General features: G+C 32.8%; 2 protein-coding genes and 1 non-coding gene across 3 annotated transcripts; 1 reads left to right on the top strand and 2 right to left on the bottom strand.

The window, feature by feature from the left end:
* The first annotated feature begins 598 nt into the window (after positions 1-598).
* On the top strand, positions 599-5941 carry LOC111017264 (uncharacterized). Its single transcript, XM_022292970.2, has 7 exons — positions 599-873; positions 1096-1197; positions 1987-2095; positions 2732-2847; positions 3966-4154; positions 4489-4628; positions 5435-5941. The coding sequence occupies exons 1-7, from the start codon at positions 749-751 to the stop codon at positions 5611-5613; spliced, it is 960 nt and encodes a 319-aa protein (XP_022148662.1). The 5' UTR covers positions 599-748; the 3' UTR covers positions 5614-5941.
* Positions 5942-10088: 4147 nt separating this feature from the next.
* Positions 10089-14150, bottom strand: LOC111017201 (WEB family protein At5g16730, chloroplastic). Its single transcript, XM_022292876.2, has 3 exons — positions 13709-14150; positions 12943-13144; positions 10089-12772 (listed from the first exon to the last, which is right to left on the bottom strand). Exons 1-3 carry the CDS (start codon positions 13723-13725, stop codon positions 10367-10369), a joined length of 2625 nt encoding a protein of 874 aa, XP_022148568.1. The 5' UTR covers positions 13726-14150; the 3' UTR covers positions 10089-10366.
* A 959-nt stretch (positions 14151-15109) lies between these two features.
* TRNAR-UCU (transfer RNA arginine (anticodon UCU)) lies at positions 15110-15182 on the bottom strand. Its single transcript has one exon. It is a non-coding gene; the product is annotated as a tRNA-Arg (tRNA).
* Positions 15183-17121: the final 1939 nt, after the last annotated feature.

Genomic DNA, 17121 nt, shown 5'->3' with positions numbered 1-17121 from the left:
CGATAAAATTGTAAGACATCAATTTTGAAAGACAAGACTAACATCTTGGTAATAAATAAGAACTTGCTAAGGAGAAGTGATACTATTTTTTAAAATAGACACAAAAATAGTTTTTTTTAGTACAACATGTAGGAGTAGGATTCAAATTTATGACCTTTAGACACAAAAATAGTTGACTGAGAGAAAAATGATTGAACAAGACGATTCTTTTTATGTGGCTGGTCTTGTTCTTTACTTTTACCTTTTTTGTTTTTTCTTTGATATTATTTTTGTCTTAGAGTACGATGCATATGAGATTATGAATTTATAATGCGTGGTAATAAATAAAACTTTAAACTTATGACTAAAAAAAATTATTTAATATTTTAATGTAGAGATATATGTCAATTACCGTTAAGCTATGTTCGCTTTGACATCAGATTAATAATATTTAATATAGAGTATGAAGTGAATATATTATATTATTACAAAGGACTGCAAATAAAACGTGTAATATAAATAATAAAGTACACGTACTAGAATTGTAGATTAATTAAACCTTCTACTTTGCAAATTAAATAAATGAATAAAGTTTAAACATCAATAATGGCTCAAATACTTTAATTTTTTTCCTTCCATCTTCCTTGGCTTCCGAGAAATTTCAAAGAGAAACAAATATAAAATTCTTCCCTTCGGAGCGAAGAGCAGAGAAATTTCTTACAAACTACAAAGGCCACCGATAACTGGGAGAATCCATTAACGGGTCGACATGTGGGTTACAATTCTTGGTGGACTCATCGTTTATGGCATCTTCAGGCTCTTCTTCTCCGGCGAAGACGATATTATGGAGGTCGAGACCTCCGATTTCAATGCTATTTTCGCCGTCGCTAGTAGGTAATTCATACTTCATTTCAGTGATTCACTGTCTGGTTTCTGAGACAATCCAGTAGTAAGCGTTAGGGAAAATTATCTCAGAAAAGCAGTCTGGTCCTTGTGATTTGGCTGGTAAAACTGCATCGAAAATGTTATGGAACTCAGAATTTGAGTTTTCCTTATTTTTTGTACTCTTCTCATCCACAAACTGTAGGGTTCTGATGGTTTGCCCTTTTTCTGTAGGTTTGAGAAGCTCTACAGTGGAAAGGCTTACATCGGGCTTCGGATTCCTGATGCCGACACCGGTTCCCGGCAGAATATTGATCTCGTAGTTGTTAACGAAGAGTATGAATTCTGCTTTTGAATTAGTGTTTTTAGTTAGAGAACATGTGGGTTGGCTGTGGAACTGGAAGTAATATGGTGAAAATCTTGTGGACTTGCTTGCTATTTTAAGAATTATTAAGAGAGAGAGAGTCTGTCGAAAAACGTTTTGGGTATTTATCCTTGCATATAACTGTAGTGTAGCAAGTTGGCGATGGAGCTAGAGGAAACTCTATTCGGGTTGGAAGTAGATTCCACCTAGAAAAAGCTAGAGTAGTCCAAGGAGCAATGAAAAATCATCAGTAGGGTTAGAGAGATTAACTCCAACTAGCTTGTGCAGAAACTGAATTCATTAATCAGCTTCCCAATGGTTGAAAGGTCTTCTAAAGTTGAGAGTCTAGTCATTTTTTTCCCATGAATCGATATCTATCAATGCATTGTTGTTGTTGCTAGTCACGTGAACAATATTTGGATGGTAGAGATAAGGACAAACCATCAAGCCAAGAATTTTTCCAAAACTTGAATAATTACTGTAGAACATTATTCTGTATAGACTGAGTGATTTGATGATTAGTAACTAAAGTGTTCAATTGATACTCTTACAAGCCATTGTCCAAATGATATACTTGATAATCCCTGTTCAGCCAGTTTCATATACAATAATAATCCTGAACTAAGTGTAAATTAACATATAGGATAACTAACTAATTGACTCCTATAACTAAGATATATACATTGATAAACAATAATAAACATGTTGTAAATGCTCTTGTTCAACTTTCTAAAGTTTTACATTAGTTAATTCACTTACAGGGAGGTATTGGTGATATCTGTCAAGAACTTAAAAGGATTTGTCTCCATCAATTCGGATGGTTCCTGGGTTTGTGACGACGGACACAAGACAAAGACTCTTCCTGATCCTGTAAGAGACGGTTAAATTCTTTATTGCTTCAGTTCCATAAACTTTCTTCTGAATATTAATTTTTTTAGGTATGGAGATAATTTGAAAATAATGTTAAATGTCATAATTGCCACTTAATGTTAATATATCAATATCATAATGGTTGGCATGGTTAAGCTGTAATGCCCATCATTCTGGTAACTGAAATTGTGCCAATTAATCATGTTCATACCGGGAAAGTTTGGCACTAGTGTTGCTGATGAGGTATCAACATTTTGGTATGTTTTCAATTTTTCTCGTTCATTAAGGACCCTAATATATGTACAGGTTGATTTACCAATTGGTTAATTGATTGAAGAACCAATAGATTTGAAATCATTCTCTTCCATCTTTATTTGCTTTTATTGGTGTTGATCTGAACAAATTCCAGCGCACAGAGTATTAGGTGGCAGCCTGGCAGGAAATATAATTTAACAAGTTTTGTGTGATTAAGATATTTGTTACAGTTCTTGTTTCTGATACTAGGCTGTGTACTATGGATTTTGGATAGGCATGTTTATTATATTACAGAATTTTATCTCATGTGAGTTATCAAAATATATTTGGCTTTCCATCTTCATCTTCAATAAATGTTATATACTGTTTTGCTACTTTCAGGTTGAAGAGACCAAACAATTGATACCTGTTCTTGAGTCTTACCTTGAACAAAGAGGAGTGGGTCTTCCAGCGGGGTATTTGTCATGCAAAGTTGTACTTCCAAATCCAAAATTCCGGTAATGAGTTGGAACTTATTCATGGTAATATGGTATGATGATTGAGAAATTTTATTTTCTTACAATAAACTTGAATTTTTGTTCTCTTTTTCCCTCTGATAATTGAAGTTTTAGTTCAGAAATTGGCTCTGAATCACTTAGCTGATGTTGTCTTTAACTCTCACTGTTAAGTGGTCCAGAAATTTAACCAGATGGAACCTGATCTTTACAAATGTCTGAATCAAAACCTGATTTATATAAATGCCTGAATCAACATTTTGTTAAATATGAGTTTGAATAAATTTCTATCAAATTTTGAATTGAACAGAATTCCAGACTATTTAAAGAGAAGGAAAGGGTTTGGGATCAAGTCTTTGAGTTAGCATAATTTTATTGTTCTAACTGGTGCTCTCTCTCAAGTTCTTTTTGTAACTGCTCCCTTAATGTAAATAAGTGTAATTGGGCTGCTTTTTTGAAACTCCTAAAAGGATCTACACCTCTGTTTATAACTTTTCACATCAGTGGAAATTGTTTGGTTTGTTTTTTTTTTCTCCTTTTGCCAAAAGATTAGAAGCAAGAGTAGATGAAATTTGTGTAGTGACATCAATAGTTTATAAAATTCAATCAATTGGTTCTATGAAAAGTGTTTTTCAATTATAATATGCTTTGACATAGCTGAAGTTGTAAATCTGCTCAACTAGTTGCTATTATAATTATTATAATTAATAGTCTATATATTTTGACTTGGCTGAATTTTATTTTTCTTATAAGAAACGAAGAACAACCTAAGGGCAAGAGGATGAGGATACCCCCTCCCAACAGAACTAGTGAAGAGTAGCCTTCCAATAATCATGGCTAGGCTGAAATTTTAAATCTGACTAATTTTGTTATTGCATGCTTTGACATAGCTGAAGTTCTAAATCTGTTCAACTAATTTCATTCTCCAATCATCTGATCCGATCACGATAAATGTATGGTTTTTATAAATTTAATGCATGATAGATACTGCCAATTTTTGTATGGACTTATTGTATGGTTATATCATTAAACATTAAGGAAATAATCATTATTTAATTGTAAGTGATGGCAGAGTTTTCAAGTTGTGAGAAATTCCTCACAGTTGTCTTTTCCCATTGCAGCACAATTGACTCGGGCATATTTCCTTCTGAGGTTATTACCTATGACCAGTGGATGCAGCTGAAACCGGAACACAAAGGTTCCTTTTCTGGGTGGATGAAAGGTGCATTTCGTGGAAAGAAAGAGTTGCAGGAAGAACCTCTGAATCAGAAGCTTAAAGCTATCCTTAGCACCGCACCAATGTGGGATAAGTGAGTTTAACATCCATGCAATGTCCGCCCCCCAACACCACCACCACCACCAAAAGGGGGGGGGGGGCGCCAAATAATCCATGAATAGTGATATATTATATAGTATATATATATTCTTTTTTCATCTAAAGAACATGCTTATTGTCATTACCAACATGACGAGGACTGCGTATTGGTATAGGACTATGGAGGATTACAGAATTCAAGTGCTTTTGCTTTTTCTTCATTGTTCCCAACAAATTTATCACTTCATGTGGAGTTGGTTATCTAAAATATACGATAGAAAGGAGAAATAGTACTTTTTGCGTGAATTCTTATTTTTCCTTTTCTGCAGATTGGAGCTCAAAGGGAAATATGTATTAGGAGACTTTCTGGAATTCAAGGGTAAGGACGAAGATGTGGAGGATTTGAGAGAGATCAAACGATCAAAAGTTAGTCAGATGACTATTCAGAAGACTAGCATGCTTGGATTTGGTAATCTTCAGTATATTTACTACTTGATAAGAAACTCTACTTTTGCTTTATCACTTTTATTTTATGAGATGCAGTAGTCAATAAATCAGAATTTTCAAAAGATTTACTATTAGATTGATCGGCTCATAAATTTTCTTTCGCCTTTCCCTTCTCTATAACATTGTACATGTCTGTCTCATCCCAAATTATTGAGTTAATCATCCATGGAAACCGTTCCATTGCTTCTATGCTCTCTTCTTCTCATTCCCAGTTGTCCATAAAGTTTAATTCCTGAATGAATCTTGATGAAGCTCAACACATGTTTATCCCTTCATATTATTTTGATGCCTCTCCCTATATTCTAGAAGTCTGAAAAGAAGAAAAAACAGAAAGGAAAAGTTAATTATGATTCTTTATAGTCTCTATCCTTTAGTTAATGTTGGCACGACGTGTCTAACATTAAAGTTTGTTTAGGATGACATGAAAAATGGAATCATGGATGACCAAAGTGGGTGAATAACTAGATAAGATATTGTAGCGTGTATCATCTTTTTCAAACAACGCATTGAATCATTTTTACAAAAAAAATGTCACTCTATTTTGTCCAGCTGTCTATTTTTTTTACATGATCTTTCACTTCGTGCTAAATCGCCAACATTTGTTCAATAGACATATCATCATGCTATCTAGTTAACAGTATTACTACAAGCTATCATCCTGATATGTTGCCACTAGCTAGCATCCATGATACTTTATTCTACAAAATGGTCAAGCTATTGCACACCTTAATTTACTTATTTCCGTATGATACCAATTGCATGCTGCAGCTCCTACAAGGCTTCAAGTACTGTATGCTTCCCGCGATTATCGAAGTGGGGGCTCAACATCAGATTGGAAGGAAGTGAATGTAAGATCAAGCACAGAGATTTTATTTCAACCTCAGAATTCCACAAAAACTCGTAAGTTCAAACTCTCTTCAGTTATCTCCTTAACACTCAGTGCATAGATAGATGGGCATGCAGTATCAGGTCATCTCGGCATGCAGTATCAGGTCATCTGCTTATTATATCTATGTATCTCCACAATGGGTTTCTGCTCTACTGAAGTTGGGTATCACCAATAGTTTCAAGGATAGCTTATGCTTCTAAGTTCTAAGTTATGTTATGAAGTGTTAGAAGAGAAGAAAATAAATAAAGGTGATTTATTGGTTAGAGATTTAATTATTTCAGCCAGTTGTCTGACATGCTTGAGAAGTGGATTTTTGAAGGATCTCTACTTTAAAAATGGGTAATAGTCAAGAGTTATCTAGTAATAATTTGATATTTTTAGTTGCACTTTTTTAATTGTTCTGTCCATGGTATTAAATATCGATGACATTTTCATCCCATTACAAAAAAAGTCAACATAATACGAAAAGTATCAACAAAATATCAATAATATATATATATATATATATATATAATATTAATATTAATTATTTTTAACTTATTTAGAAATAAAGTTGTTCATTTATGACATAAATTGAAAACTAATCTATAGTTAAAGCGCACGTCATAGAATAGATTGATTCTGTAGGTGTCAAAGTGCTTAAAAGAAATGATTTGGGGCAGATGAAGACGAGGAATAAAGTTTATAATAATGGAAAAAGAAAAGTTATTTTGATCAATCAATTATTTGATTTACTCATATTAGAATTTTTATTAATTTAATTATAAAATATTGACTTATCAGTGTTTGGATTAACTTTTTTATTTGTTATTATTATTATTTTTTATAACAGTTTGGATTAACTTTGTAAGTGATTTTTTACGACTAAACTTTTTTTCTTTATAAATTTAGAATGTTTAGTAATAAATAAAAATATATTTGTAATAATCAAAATTGGTTTATGACTTTCTCAAAGAATTCATTTAAAGTTGATTATTCAAAAAGTGATTATTCTTATATTTTCTTGTATTTTTCTTTGTTGAGTTGTAACAATAAACATTTAATTCAGCTTATACTTATTTTTTATTTATTTATTTTAGTACGGGAGGGAATTCGAACTTACAACCTCATGATTGGAGGTAAATGTCAATCACCGTTGAACTTCGCTTTGACTCAATTCAGTTTTCAGTTTTCTTTTTTTTTTTTCCTTCAAAACTAGTTTTGAAAATTATTAGATAAATTATAAATTATAAATTTGGTCTGCGAAGTTTGAATTTGTTTTTATTGTTTGGATTTAGTTTCATTTTGGTCCTTATACATTTTCAAAAGTTTCAATTTGGTTCATATAGTTTAGTCAAATTTTACATTGTATGTATATTTTTTTTGCCATCATCATTTTGATATATATTTTTTTCTCCATATTGTCTGTATTAGTGGAGTATATTAAGATTTTGGGCTGACTAAAAAAATAAAAGAAAATAGGCAGCTTTTTCAAGGGGTAAAACACATTGTAATATTTAACTAAATTATAAGAACCAAATTAAGCTTATGTCTAAATTGTAAGGACCGAATTAAAACTTTTAAAGTCATAATATTGAACTGAAGCTAAGGTTAGACCATAAAAACTAAATTGAAAATTGTAAGATCAGAGGGACCAAATAAGAACTTTGTCCAAATTACAGGACCAAATCTATAATTTAACTAAAATTATTCTCTCAGATTTTCTTTTAATATTAAAAAACCTTCTTTCGTTTTAAAACTAGAAAATTATTTTAAGACCCCAGTCTAAATAGCCCCATTTTTTAATAAATTCCTTTTAAAATGGAGCGCAAAATTAGCCCTGTAATTTACAATCATGTATTCAATATAAATTTAAAAAAAACCAAATTTATTTTTTTTAAAGCTTTATTACAAAATATATATATATATATATATATATATATATATATATTTTATGTTAGCTTTATTACAATACTTTATTTCAATTAAATGGTACTGCGATGATTCTACCCATTTAGCCTCTGAAATTGTAAAAAGTTACATTTACCTTTGTGATTTTTTTTTTGGGTTTTAATTTTGGTTCTAACGAGCATTTACCTTTATTATTTAGGGTTAAGACGAACATTTAGACTAACAAATGGTGATTTGACACAACGTGACATAAGAGAATAGGTATATTGATAAAATAAGAGCAAAGAGTGAGAAACATTTTAAAAAAGGGAACGTTTTGGCCCATTCAACCTTATTTTATCTTGTTGAGTTACTTTCACAAGCTATCAATTACCCTATTGTGTCAAATAACCACTCGTTTGGGCCGGTGAATAAGCTACACCAACATTTAAGTAGTAGTGATATGCTAACGAGTAATGACATGATTCCTTAGAATCCAAATCAAAAGTTGAGTGATGTAATTGGAACATTTTTAAATTAAAAAATTATAGACACTAATTATCAAAGTTTTAAAATACTAAAATTACAATTTAACCCTCTTTTCAATAAAAACTAAAATCTACCCAAATAAATGAAATAAGTTAATCTAACATCAGAGCACATCACACCTTCCTCTTGTCAAATATGAAGTGTTTGGACCTAAGCTTAGAAGCATCGAAGATGAGGAGGAGTTGGTCTAAAGCTTCTCTACCTCTGGAGCGCGAGCCCAACTTGAGCTTGACTCTAGAATATAGATGGCGTCGATAGACGATTTCTCGATCTCCTGCAGGAAATTTACTAACTGTCAAGTATGAGCACTGAAATCGTAGAACAGTGCTTCTCAAAACTCTCAAATAAAAGGTAGAGTCTATTCCTCACAAAGGTACACAATTTCTAGTAAGCTCAATTCAACACCAGCTTTAAGCTTCGAAATATACATAGTCAAATAGCTCATTTGGTCTAAGACTTTATCACTTCGATTTGCACACTAACGTATAGTCTCGTGCCATCTAAACTTTCCGATATCCTATCCAATAGGATTATTGTCTTTTATTAAAACAACAAATTTTCTTACTTAAAAAGAAAGAAAAAACAGAACAGAGAATTATGTTCATTATTTGTTGGAAAAAGCAATGTCGGAGATTGAAAGTTGGGAGTTTGGGGACGACGAATGAGCGTTTAAAGAGAGATTCCTTGAGCTTGAAGCCTCCCTTTTTTTTGCTCTCTCTCAATATTCAATTATCTTTTTTGACTATCCATTTTTTTAATAAAAAAATAACTTATTCCTCTGAATTTATTTTATTCAACTTTCACTTTCAATAATTCTCACCACCCACAAAACAAACAAACAAACAAAAAAAAAAAGAAAAAAAAGAAATTTCCATTGTTAGTTGGTGGGTCTAATATCATAATTGGTTTCCATGTTTCAATAGATCTGATTTTTTTTCATACATAGAAAAATGGAGAATATTTGGTTGGATGCAAATACTGGTGAATTTCTACTTTACTTTTTTATGTAATTTATTTTTATTGGTGTATTTATAGATTTAAATATTTGTTAATTTATGTCGGTTAGAACATACCATCGACCAAAAGGTCGAATTTTTAAATTTTTACTTCATATGTTATTGAACTAAAAGATATACATATATATCTATTTATTAGACAAGCAAATAAGAGACAAATGTAAGTCAGTGTTTATGTTAAAATAATTTTTGTATGCAAATCAAACTTAGAAAATAAAACAAAATTTTTAAAGATTCAAAGATGAAAATTAAACAGGACGCACATTGAAATTTTTTTAATACAACATATGGGGATGAGATTCGAACACACGATACATGTTTAAACTAGTTGAGTTAAATTCACCGGACAAACATTGAATTATATTTATATTATAATTTATATATTATAATTAATATGTAAATTCCACCATATAGTTCAACTGCATAGACATTAATGTCTGAGAGTTATTAGATTTGAGTACTCTCCCCTTATTTGTGATGTAAATATTTTCTTATTAAAGAAAGAAAAAGCTAAATCAACCTCCCAGTTTGAGCTAAGGGTTTTTTTTTTCTTTTAAATAAAAATAAAAATATTGAATAATAAGAAAAAAATAAAGATAAACACTTTGAATGCAACAGCTCTACTTTTAACAGGCCACCAGACAAAATTTGTCTGTCATTATTTCAAGCAACCAAATTAGGTAAGATTTCCAAACCCAGAGCTTCTCTATTTTGACAACTAAACAAACAGTCATCAGGAAAAACCTTTCTAAATGCACTGGCAGAGGCACCCACTTTTTTCATGTCTTTTCTTCTTTCTGCTGAATTGCTTACACCTTTCAGTGATTATCAGAGAAGAATTTGAATCCTTCAAAATCCCACATTTCTTCATCGTTCATCACATTCTTGCTTCCATTTTACTTTAAAGACTATGAAAAAACACCATACATTCAGATGACCAGAGCACCTATTGGCATGATAATGGCTTCTCAATAATGTAATTCCATCAAACAAGTGAAAGCAAACAGTTTGACGTCACAAACAATCAATTTACAAAGCAGTTTCTCATTTGCAGCAGCTAACAAAAGAATCTATAATGGATGGAAGATGATGATACAACTTCAAGTAACCACTCCTTTTCATAAATTCTAGATCAGTAGTGAAGGGAACCATAAAACAATGAACAAAAGAAATATCTCAATAGCATACAAGAAACTGCCCAGCAGTGGAAGAAGGAGGAAGTCCCACTTACAAATCTCTTCATCCTTTTTCCTTTTCCCATCTTTTAAACCTATTCAGAAAATCAGAACAAAACAATATAAGCAAACGAATTCAGGTGAAAATTACTATGCATATACTTGCCACCTAGCTTGAAGAAAATCAAGCCATAGTACTATATCACTGTTTCTGGTTGGTGGTGTTCTTCTTCTTGAGAAGGTATCCGAACTTCTTAAGCAATGGCTTCTTCTTCTTCTGTTGCTGCTGCTTTGACGGTGAGTTTCCACCACCATCTGGATTTTCTGAACTTACCCCATTTATCTGATCGAAACTCTCTCCGCCCTCTGCCTTTGAGTCCCCTTCATCATTGATGGATTCGTGCTCCGGTTCTCCCTCTTGTGAGAACTCTTTCTTTTCAATCTTGCAGCTCTCCCACATTTTATATTCAACTTTAACTGAATCATCTTCCTTCTCTTTTTTCTCTTCTTCTTTGGGTTTACCGTTTCCATTCTGAAGTGTCGTTGCTGAGTCCATTTTTTCATCCTTCTCAACCGAGGCATCGTTCTCTTCCCATGGAAATTCTATTTTGCATTCTTCATGTTGAATGGGTGTTGAGAGCTCCACTTTAGACTTCTCTTCCTGTCGTCGACCATTCTCTTCAGAGAACTCGACCACTTTTGGAAGCAAATCGTAGTCCTTCTCGCTGTCCGTTGGTTCACCATTCTCAACTGTTTGCTTTCTGGTGGAAGCTTCCTCAAGTAACTTGGATAACTCCTCAACCTTCTTAAGAGAAGCAGCTTCCCTTGTTCGAAGCTCCGCATTTTCTTGATGAATGCTCTGAATCTCATTCTCTCTGTCTAACAAACTTTCCTTCAGTTTCATGCTTTCGGATTTTGCCGCTCCAAGAGCTTCCTGCAAATAAATCACCTCAGCTTCAACTTCCTTTAGGCTATCCTTTAGCTGAGCTTCTTCCTCCCTCATCTTACAAGCATCTTCCTCAGTTTGTTTAAGCAAATTTACAAGCCTATCTATCTCTTTTTCCAAGGAAGAGTTTTCTCCTTCTGATTTCTTCACAGCATCCACCAGGTGAAGCTCCTTCTCTTCCCACTCAACTTTGGAGTTCTCGTATTCATGCTTTGATTCCTCAATTGTACTCGATAGAATGTCAATTTCACGGTTAGAATTTTCAAGCATGCTTTCATACTTCTCATTTGTAGCTTTCAATACCAACTTTAGATTTTCTATCTGGGACTCATAATTTTCTTGCTCAGCTTGACTAGACAACAGTTTCTCCTTGGTTTCCCTGGCCTCTGCAGAGATCTCGTGCAATGCTGACGCCAAGCTTTCCATTGCCTTTTTGCTCTTCTCTTCCTCATCCTTGGAAGTTTCTAGCTCATTTAAGAGTTGGTTTTTCTCTTCTAATAGGCTTTGTACACTGGAAGCTGCAAGTTTTTCATTATTCAAAGCTTGAGTTTTCTCTTCCTTGACAGTTTCCAATTGTGACCTCAGTGACACAACCAACTTTTCCATTTCAGATGCTTCTTCCTTAATCAGATGAAGATGGTGTTCTGACTCTTTTAGTTCCTCTTTCTGTCTTTTAACAGTCATTTCCAACAAACCTACCTTCTCTTTTAGAGCAGCAATTTCAAGCTCTGCATTGTGCAATAGATCGTTATTCTGCTCCAGTTGTTTCATCACTGATTCCAAAGATTCCGATGCCGATCGTTCCAGCTTATCTGCATTCTCCAACCGTGTTTCTAGCTCCTCGGCTCTGTTTTTCCATGCTTCTACTAAACCATGTGCACATGTCTCAGCCATCTTTGCAGCTTCTAGATCGATATTAAGCTGTTCAATGGAAGCATCTTTCTCCGTGATCGTCTCCTCGTAGCATGCTTCAGCCATCTTTGCAGCTTTTAGTTCGTTATTGAGCCGCTCAATCGAAGCCTCTTTCTCCTTCACCTTCTCTGCATAAGATTTTGCCTTTTCAAGCTCCAAATTCAGAGAGTCGATCTCTGACTTAAGCTTCATTATCAATTGCCCACTCTCATTTGCCTGTGTTTCAAGCTTCGAGTCTAGCAGTGTTTTCAATCTGGTTAGCTCAGCTGAGAGAATCTCCACCTTCTCTACGTGAATCTCAGCAATCTTTGTTGCATCATCAGCATGGCTCAGCGCCTGGTTCTTCGCATCGGTAGTCATTGCCAACTCCATCTTCACTCTTTGAAGCTCTTGACTGGTAGAGAGAAGAGCAGCGACATCTAATGCATGTTGGCTCCTCACATCTTCTATCTCTTTCTGCCATTCCTCTTCTTTCTTATGGGCTTCTTCAATTCCTGCTTGCTCCATCTCAACAGCTCTAAACTTCTCAATCTCAGAACTCTCTTCGGCTCGCTTTTGTGCCACCAAAGCCTCCCTGAGTTTCTCATTTGCCTCCTCTGCCACTCTCTGTGCTTCTTTTAATTCATTGCTTAGTTTTTCTCTCTCTTTTTCGACCAAAACTACTTGTTCCTTAGCTTTCTTCAGATCCTCCTGAGCAAGATTTAATTGAGCCTGTATCTCCGAACCTTTCGTACCTCGTGGCTGCGATTTCTGAAAAGGAAAACAGAAAGAGATCAACATTGTCTAGCAATTTGCATTCACAACTTTACTTGAATCCTCAAAAAGAAAGGAAAACACATTGAATGATGAAGAACATCCAACAACATTAGCAATTGTGATCAAAGAACTGTAGAGTACTGAGTACATCAGCTAAAACTCACATCAGGCGGGGTAGCGACTTTTGGCAGTTGACGATCAACCGCGGGCTTCGATGTTGCAGGTCGAGGGGACCGGTCAATCGAGAGACGAGACTTTTGCAAAGGAGAATGAGAATCAGACTCTGATTTAGCAATCCCTCTATTCAGTTTGCTCACCCTGGGAGTTGCAGGTGAAGTCTTGTTGGGAGTTTCAGGTGCAGAAGATCTGTTAAAACATTCAAAATGCAGTAATCAAACTGTAAAGAAATGGAGCAGAAACCAAATAATCAAGACAAAACCATCTCAAATTCCCAAAGAACATCCACAGAAAGTCGAATTCCGGCAACATCTTTGAAAATTATCAAGAACAATTCCAATCAGAAATCAAGTAGAAACGACAGTTCCAACAAGAAAAAGCAGCACAAACACCAACTTTGTAAAAAGAAAAAAGGCCTAAAATTACTTCCAAGCAGATCTAACCGACAGAGGATGAGATCTCGAGGAAACCCTCATCAAACCAACTGCCGAATGTTGATACAAAGAAACCGAGAAACCGACCATGGTGCAACATAGAGTCAAAAACAGAGAACCCAAAGCACAGAAAAAACATTTATCGGTCCAAACCCCAAAAAGAGAAAAAAAAACCCAGGGAACCAACGAACCCTAGGAAGCACCATGGCCAGAAGGATCCAAGGAAATTGGTGGAATTAAAAACTATACCCAGAAGAAGTGATCGATCACTCAACAGTAGCAAAACAGAACCCATATCAGATCGCCGCAGAAGACTTACTTAGATTTGGAGGCCATGGCGGCGGTGGAAGATGAAGTGACGAAAGTGTTCTGTAGCAAATTTGGTGAGCAGAAAACCGAGTTGGAAGCTGCTAAAATGGCGACATTTCCAGAATTTCAGAGGAGGGGTCAAAACAAATTGTTCATAGAAGTTTCTCCAGGCCCTGTTTCCCTTTTTGTCAAAGAGGGAAAACCCAGAAGGAAGAAGAAGAAGAAGAAGCTAAAGAAGAAGAAGAAGAAGAATGGAGCAAATTGCAAAAGATGGGTTCATAAAAGAAAGAAAACTGAATAATTTGGGTTGGTTTTGCTGTCCCTCAAATTGCCAAACTCACACAGGATACAATACAACTCAACAATGAAGTTTGGCCCTCTCTCTCTCTCTCTCTCTCTCTCTCTCTCTCTCTAAAGTTGAGGCCTTTCTCTCTCTAAAAAAGTACCAAAATGACCCTCATGGTCTCTTCACCAGCTAAAGCTTAAAGCTACAACAATGGCTGCTTTTTTCAGAGCCCATATGACCAATGGAAGACCAAAGGTCTCAGCCTCAGCCATGGCATTTTCAATTCCATCTCTCTCCCTTTTTCTTCTCTCTTGGTAAAACTGTAATTATGCAAGAAAATAGTGAGCTTTTTTACTTTTGGAAACTGTAAAAAGAAGGGGAAAAAAAACAAGGTTGCTTTTGGCCCTTTTTTTTTTTTTTTTTTGGGTTCTGATTAAAGCAAGGATTAGATTTTGATGAAAGGATTTGCCTTTTCTAGTTGATGTTAATGTTCTTAATGAAGGGTAAAAAATGGCATTCAAAAGAAATCCAATTCTCTCATATAATAATAATAATAATAATAATAAGGAATTCTATCCTATTGTTCTTTATTGCTCCCCTTTTCAAAAAAACATGTTTTTGCACAAGTGTAATTATTGAGCTTCAAGAAGTTAGTTTCCTATTTATTAGATTATTTCCCTTTATTATTCAAGTTTTCCCACTTGAGATCTAACTCTTGATTGAGTTTTAAATAATAATTAGGCTATTTATAAGCTATTTCACCAAAAAAAAAAACAGAGAGAGAGATATAAACCATTTTTAGAAACAAAAGGTTAGTGAGAGTATGTTTGGTTAATTAAATTTTTTAAGAATATCCCTTTCACTTGAATAGTTTAGTTTGTTTTTTATATGGTTTATTTTTTTTAAGAAATAAATAAAATCTCTTTCAATTTCAAACCCTTGTGGATGATTATTTTTAAGTGTTGGAACTTTTATAAGACATCTAAATAGAATTATGAAAATAACAAAAAAAAAATCCAATGGATGATCATTTTTGCAATTGAATCGAGAAAACTCTCTTCTAATAGTTCTTTTAAGTAAAAAAATTTCATCTCTCTTTTGACAAAATAAATTAAAAATATATTACACACCCAATGGGACTCGAACCCACAATCACCTGATTAGAAGTCAGATGCCTTATCCATTAGGCCATGGGCGCTGCTTGTGTGGAAAAGTTATACCAACATTATTTTTCAGAATTATTTCTAAATTTAAATGAATTAAGGTGGGAAGTTAACTTTTTTTTTTTTTTTGAGTTTGGTGCAGCTCACTGGTCAACTCTTTTTACTATTTATTATTTTTTATAAAAAATATCATTTTTAACCGATCAACTGATTTTTTTTTATCTTGCATTTATATTTTAAACTTAATTTATATTAAAACGTATCACAAATTAAAGTGATTATATATATAAAGAGAATACTTATTATTTTACAGAAATCTAATCAAGACAATTATAGAAAATGATAATATATTTTTTTCTCTATCTTTCCTACTTAAAAGAACAAAATAAAAAAAATACCATTCTTCAAACTCATGATACATAAGACTTTTTGTACAAATTATTCACTTTTGTTTGAAATTTAATGATTTGGAAACTCAAGTAATCTTACGAATTCAAATGGGGCATTTTTAAAATAATAATTTAGTTTACTTTTGAAGTCTAAGATCAGAATGATTTATTGTGAAAGTTAATGAACATTCAAAGCTAACTAATAGGTAGTTTTTTTCTTTTTTTTTTTTCTAATTAAGTGTATAAATTGGTCAACTGCCAAGCTGTTATGTAATAATAAAAAATATTGTTAAATTTCATTTTAGTTTCAATATTCAATTTTGTTATCCTCTTCGTTTGTATTTATTTTCTAAAAAGGATTTTTCACATAGTCATTTCTTTTGTACAGTACTTCATTTTTTTTAGGCAATTACATAAAAGATTATAAAACAAATATAATATAGTATAAATTTTAAAATTTTACAAAATAGCATGGCTCAAATGCAATGTAAAACACATGGTGAAAAAAGTCAAACTTATATTACATTAGAAAAGACCGAAAAGTTGTGATATTTTTAAAATTCAGGATGCCACTTCTCATATTTTATTTCTCTAGCAAATTTACAATGTAATAAGAAAAAAAAAATAAAGTAATAAAGAAACTATCTTTAACTCAACCATGAAATATCTGAATTAGGGTCGATGAAGTTAATTTGATCAGATTTTTTTGATTAATTGTAACATAGTTAAGTAGATAAGACACTTAATCAATACTTTTCTTTAAAGTGGAAGGTTTAATACCGACTTCTAACACCATATTTGTTGAACTAAAAAAAATTGAGAATTAAAAAAGAGATTAAATTACAAGTTAGTCCTTTTTTAGAGTTCTGTTTAATAGATTTCAGAACTTAAAAAAAATATCTAATAAATTTTTTAACATTTCAATGTTGTGTCAATAAGTCCTTGAACATTAAAAAAAAACAAGTTTATGTCAAATTGGTCCATAAACTACTAGACATTTTTCAAAAGTCAAGGAATTTTAGATCATTGGCCTATTTGATATAAAATTGAAAATTTAGAGATTAATTAAACATTTTTTTAAGTTCAAAGTTCCGTCAGACCTAATATAAAAATTTATATATCTATTAACTTAATACTCCAAAGTTTGAACAAATTGTCACTTTTGCCGGAAAAAAAAAATTTAAACTAAAACAACTATTGAAAATTTCTGGTCAAAGTGAGCATAGCTCAACGGTAATTGGCGTGTGCGATTGTGAGTTCGAATCCTCCCCTTGTATTAAAAAAAAATTGAAAATTTCTGTATTGTTGAAATATAATTAATTTAATATAGAAATTGACCAAAATTAGTTACTTCTAACAAATAATCCACAAAGTGCAATTTGTCTTAACTTAAGCTCCTTGACAGAAAAAAAAAAGAAAAAAAAAACTTTTTTTGTTTCTGTTTGAGACAAATTGTATTTTCTGCCGGATACCCTTTCCTTTTCAATCTTTACACATCGTGCCCCTTTATTTAAGAATAATTATGTGGGCGCATGTCCACGTGTTTGATTGTGATTGGACGTATCTTAAAACTTTTCTAAATGAA

The sequence above is a fragment of the Momordica charantia genome (genome assembly GCF_013281855.1).
Source record: "Momordica charantia cultivar OHB3-1 chromosome 2 unlocalized genomic scaffold, Mcharantia_2.0 BLBB01000002.1, whole genome shotgun sequence".
Lineage (NCBI taxonomy): Eukaryota > Viridiplantae > Streptophyta > Magnoliopsida > Cucurbitales > Cucurbitaceae > Momordica > Momordica charantia.
This window is presented reverse-complemented; position numbering and strand designations above follow the sequence as displayed.

Excerpts from the sequence above, each read along its gene's own strand:
- LOC111017264 (XM_022292970.2), top strand. The coding sequence starts at position 749 with ATGTGGGTTACAATTCTTGGTGGACTCATCGTTTATGGCATCTTCAGG. Across the intron at positions 874-1,095 it reads ATTTTCGCCGTCGCTAGTAG|GTTTGAGAAGCTCTACAGTG; the intron begins GTAATTCATACT and ends CTTTTTCTGTAG. Across the intron at positions 4,629-5,434 it reads GACTAGCATGCTTGGATTTG|CTCCTACAAGGCTTCAAGTA; the intron begins GTAATCTTCAGT and ends TGCATGCTGCAG.
- LOC111017201 (XM_022292876.2), bottom strand. Across the intron at positions 12,773-12,942 it reads AAGTCGCTACCCCGCCTGAT|AAATCGCAGCCACGAGGTAC; the intron begins GTGAGTTTTAGC and ends TTTCCTTTTCAG.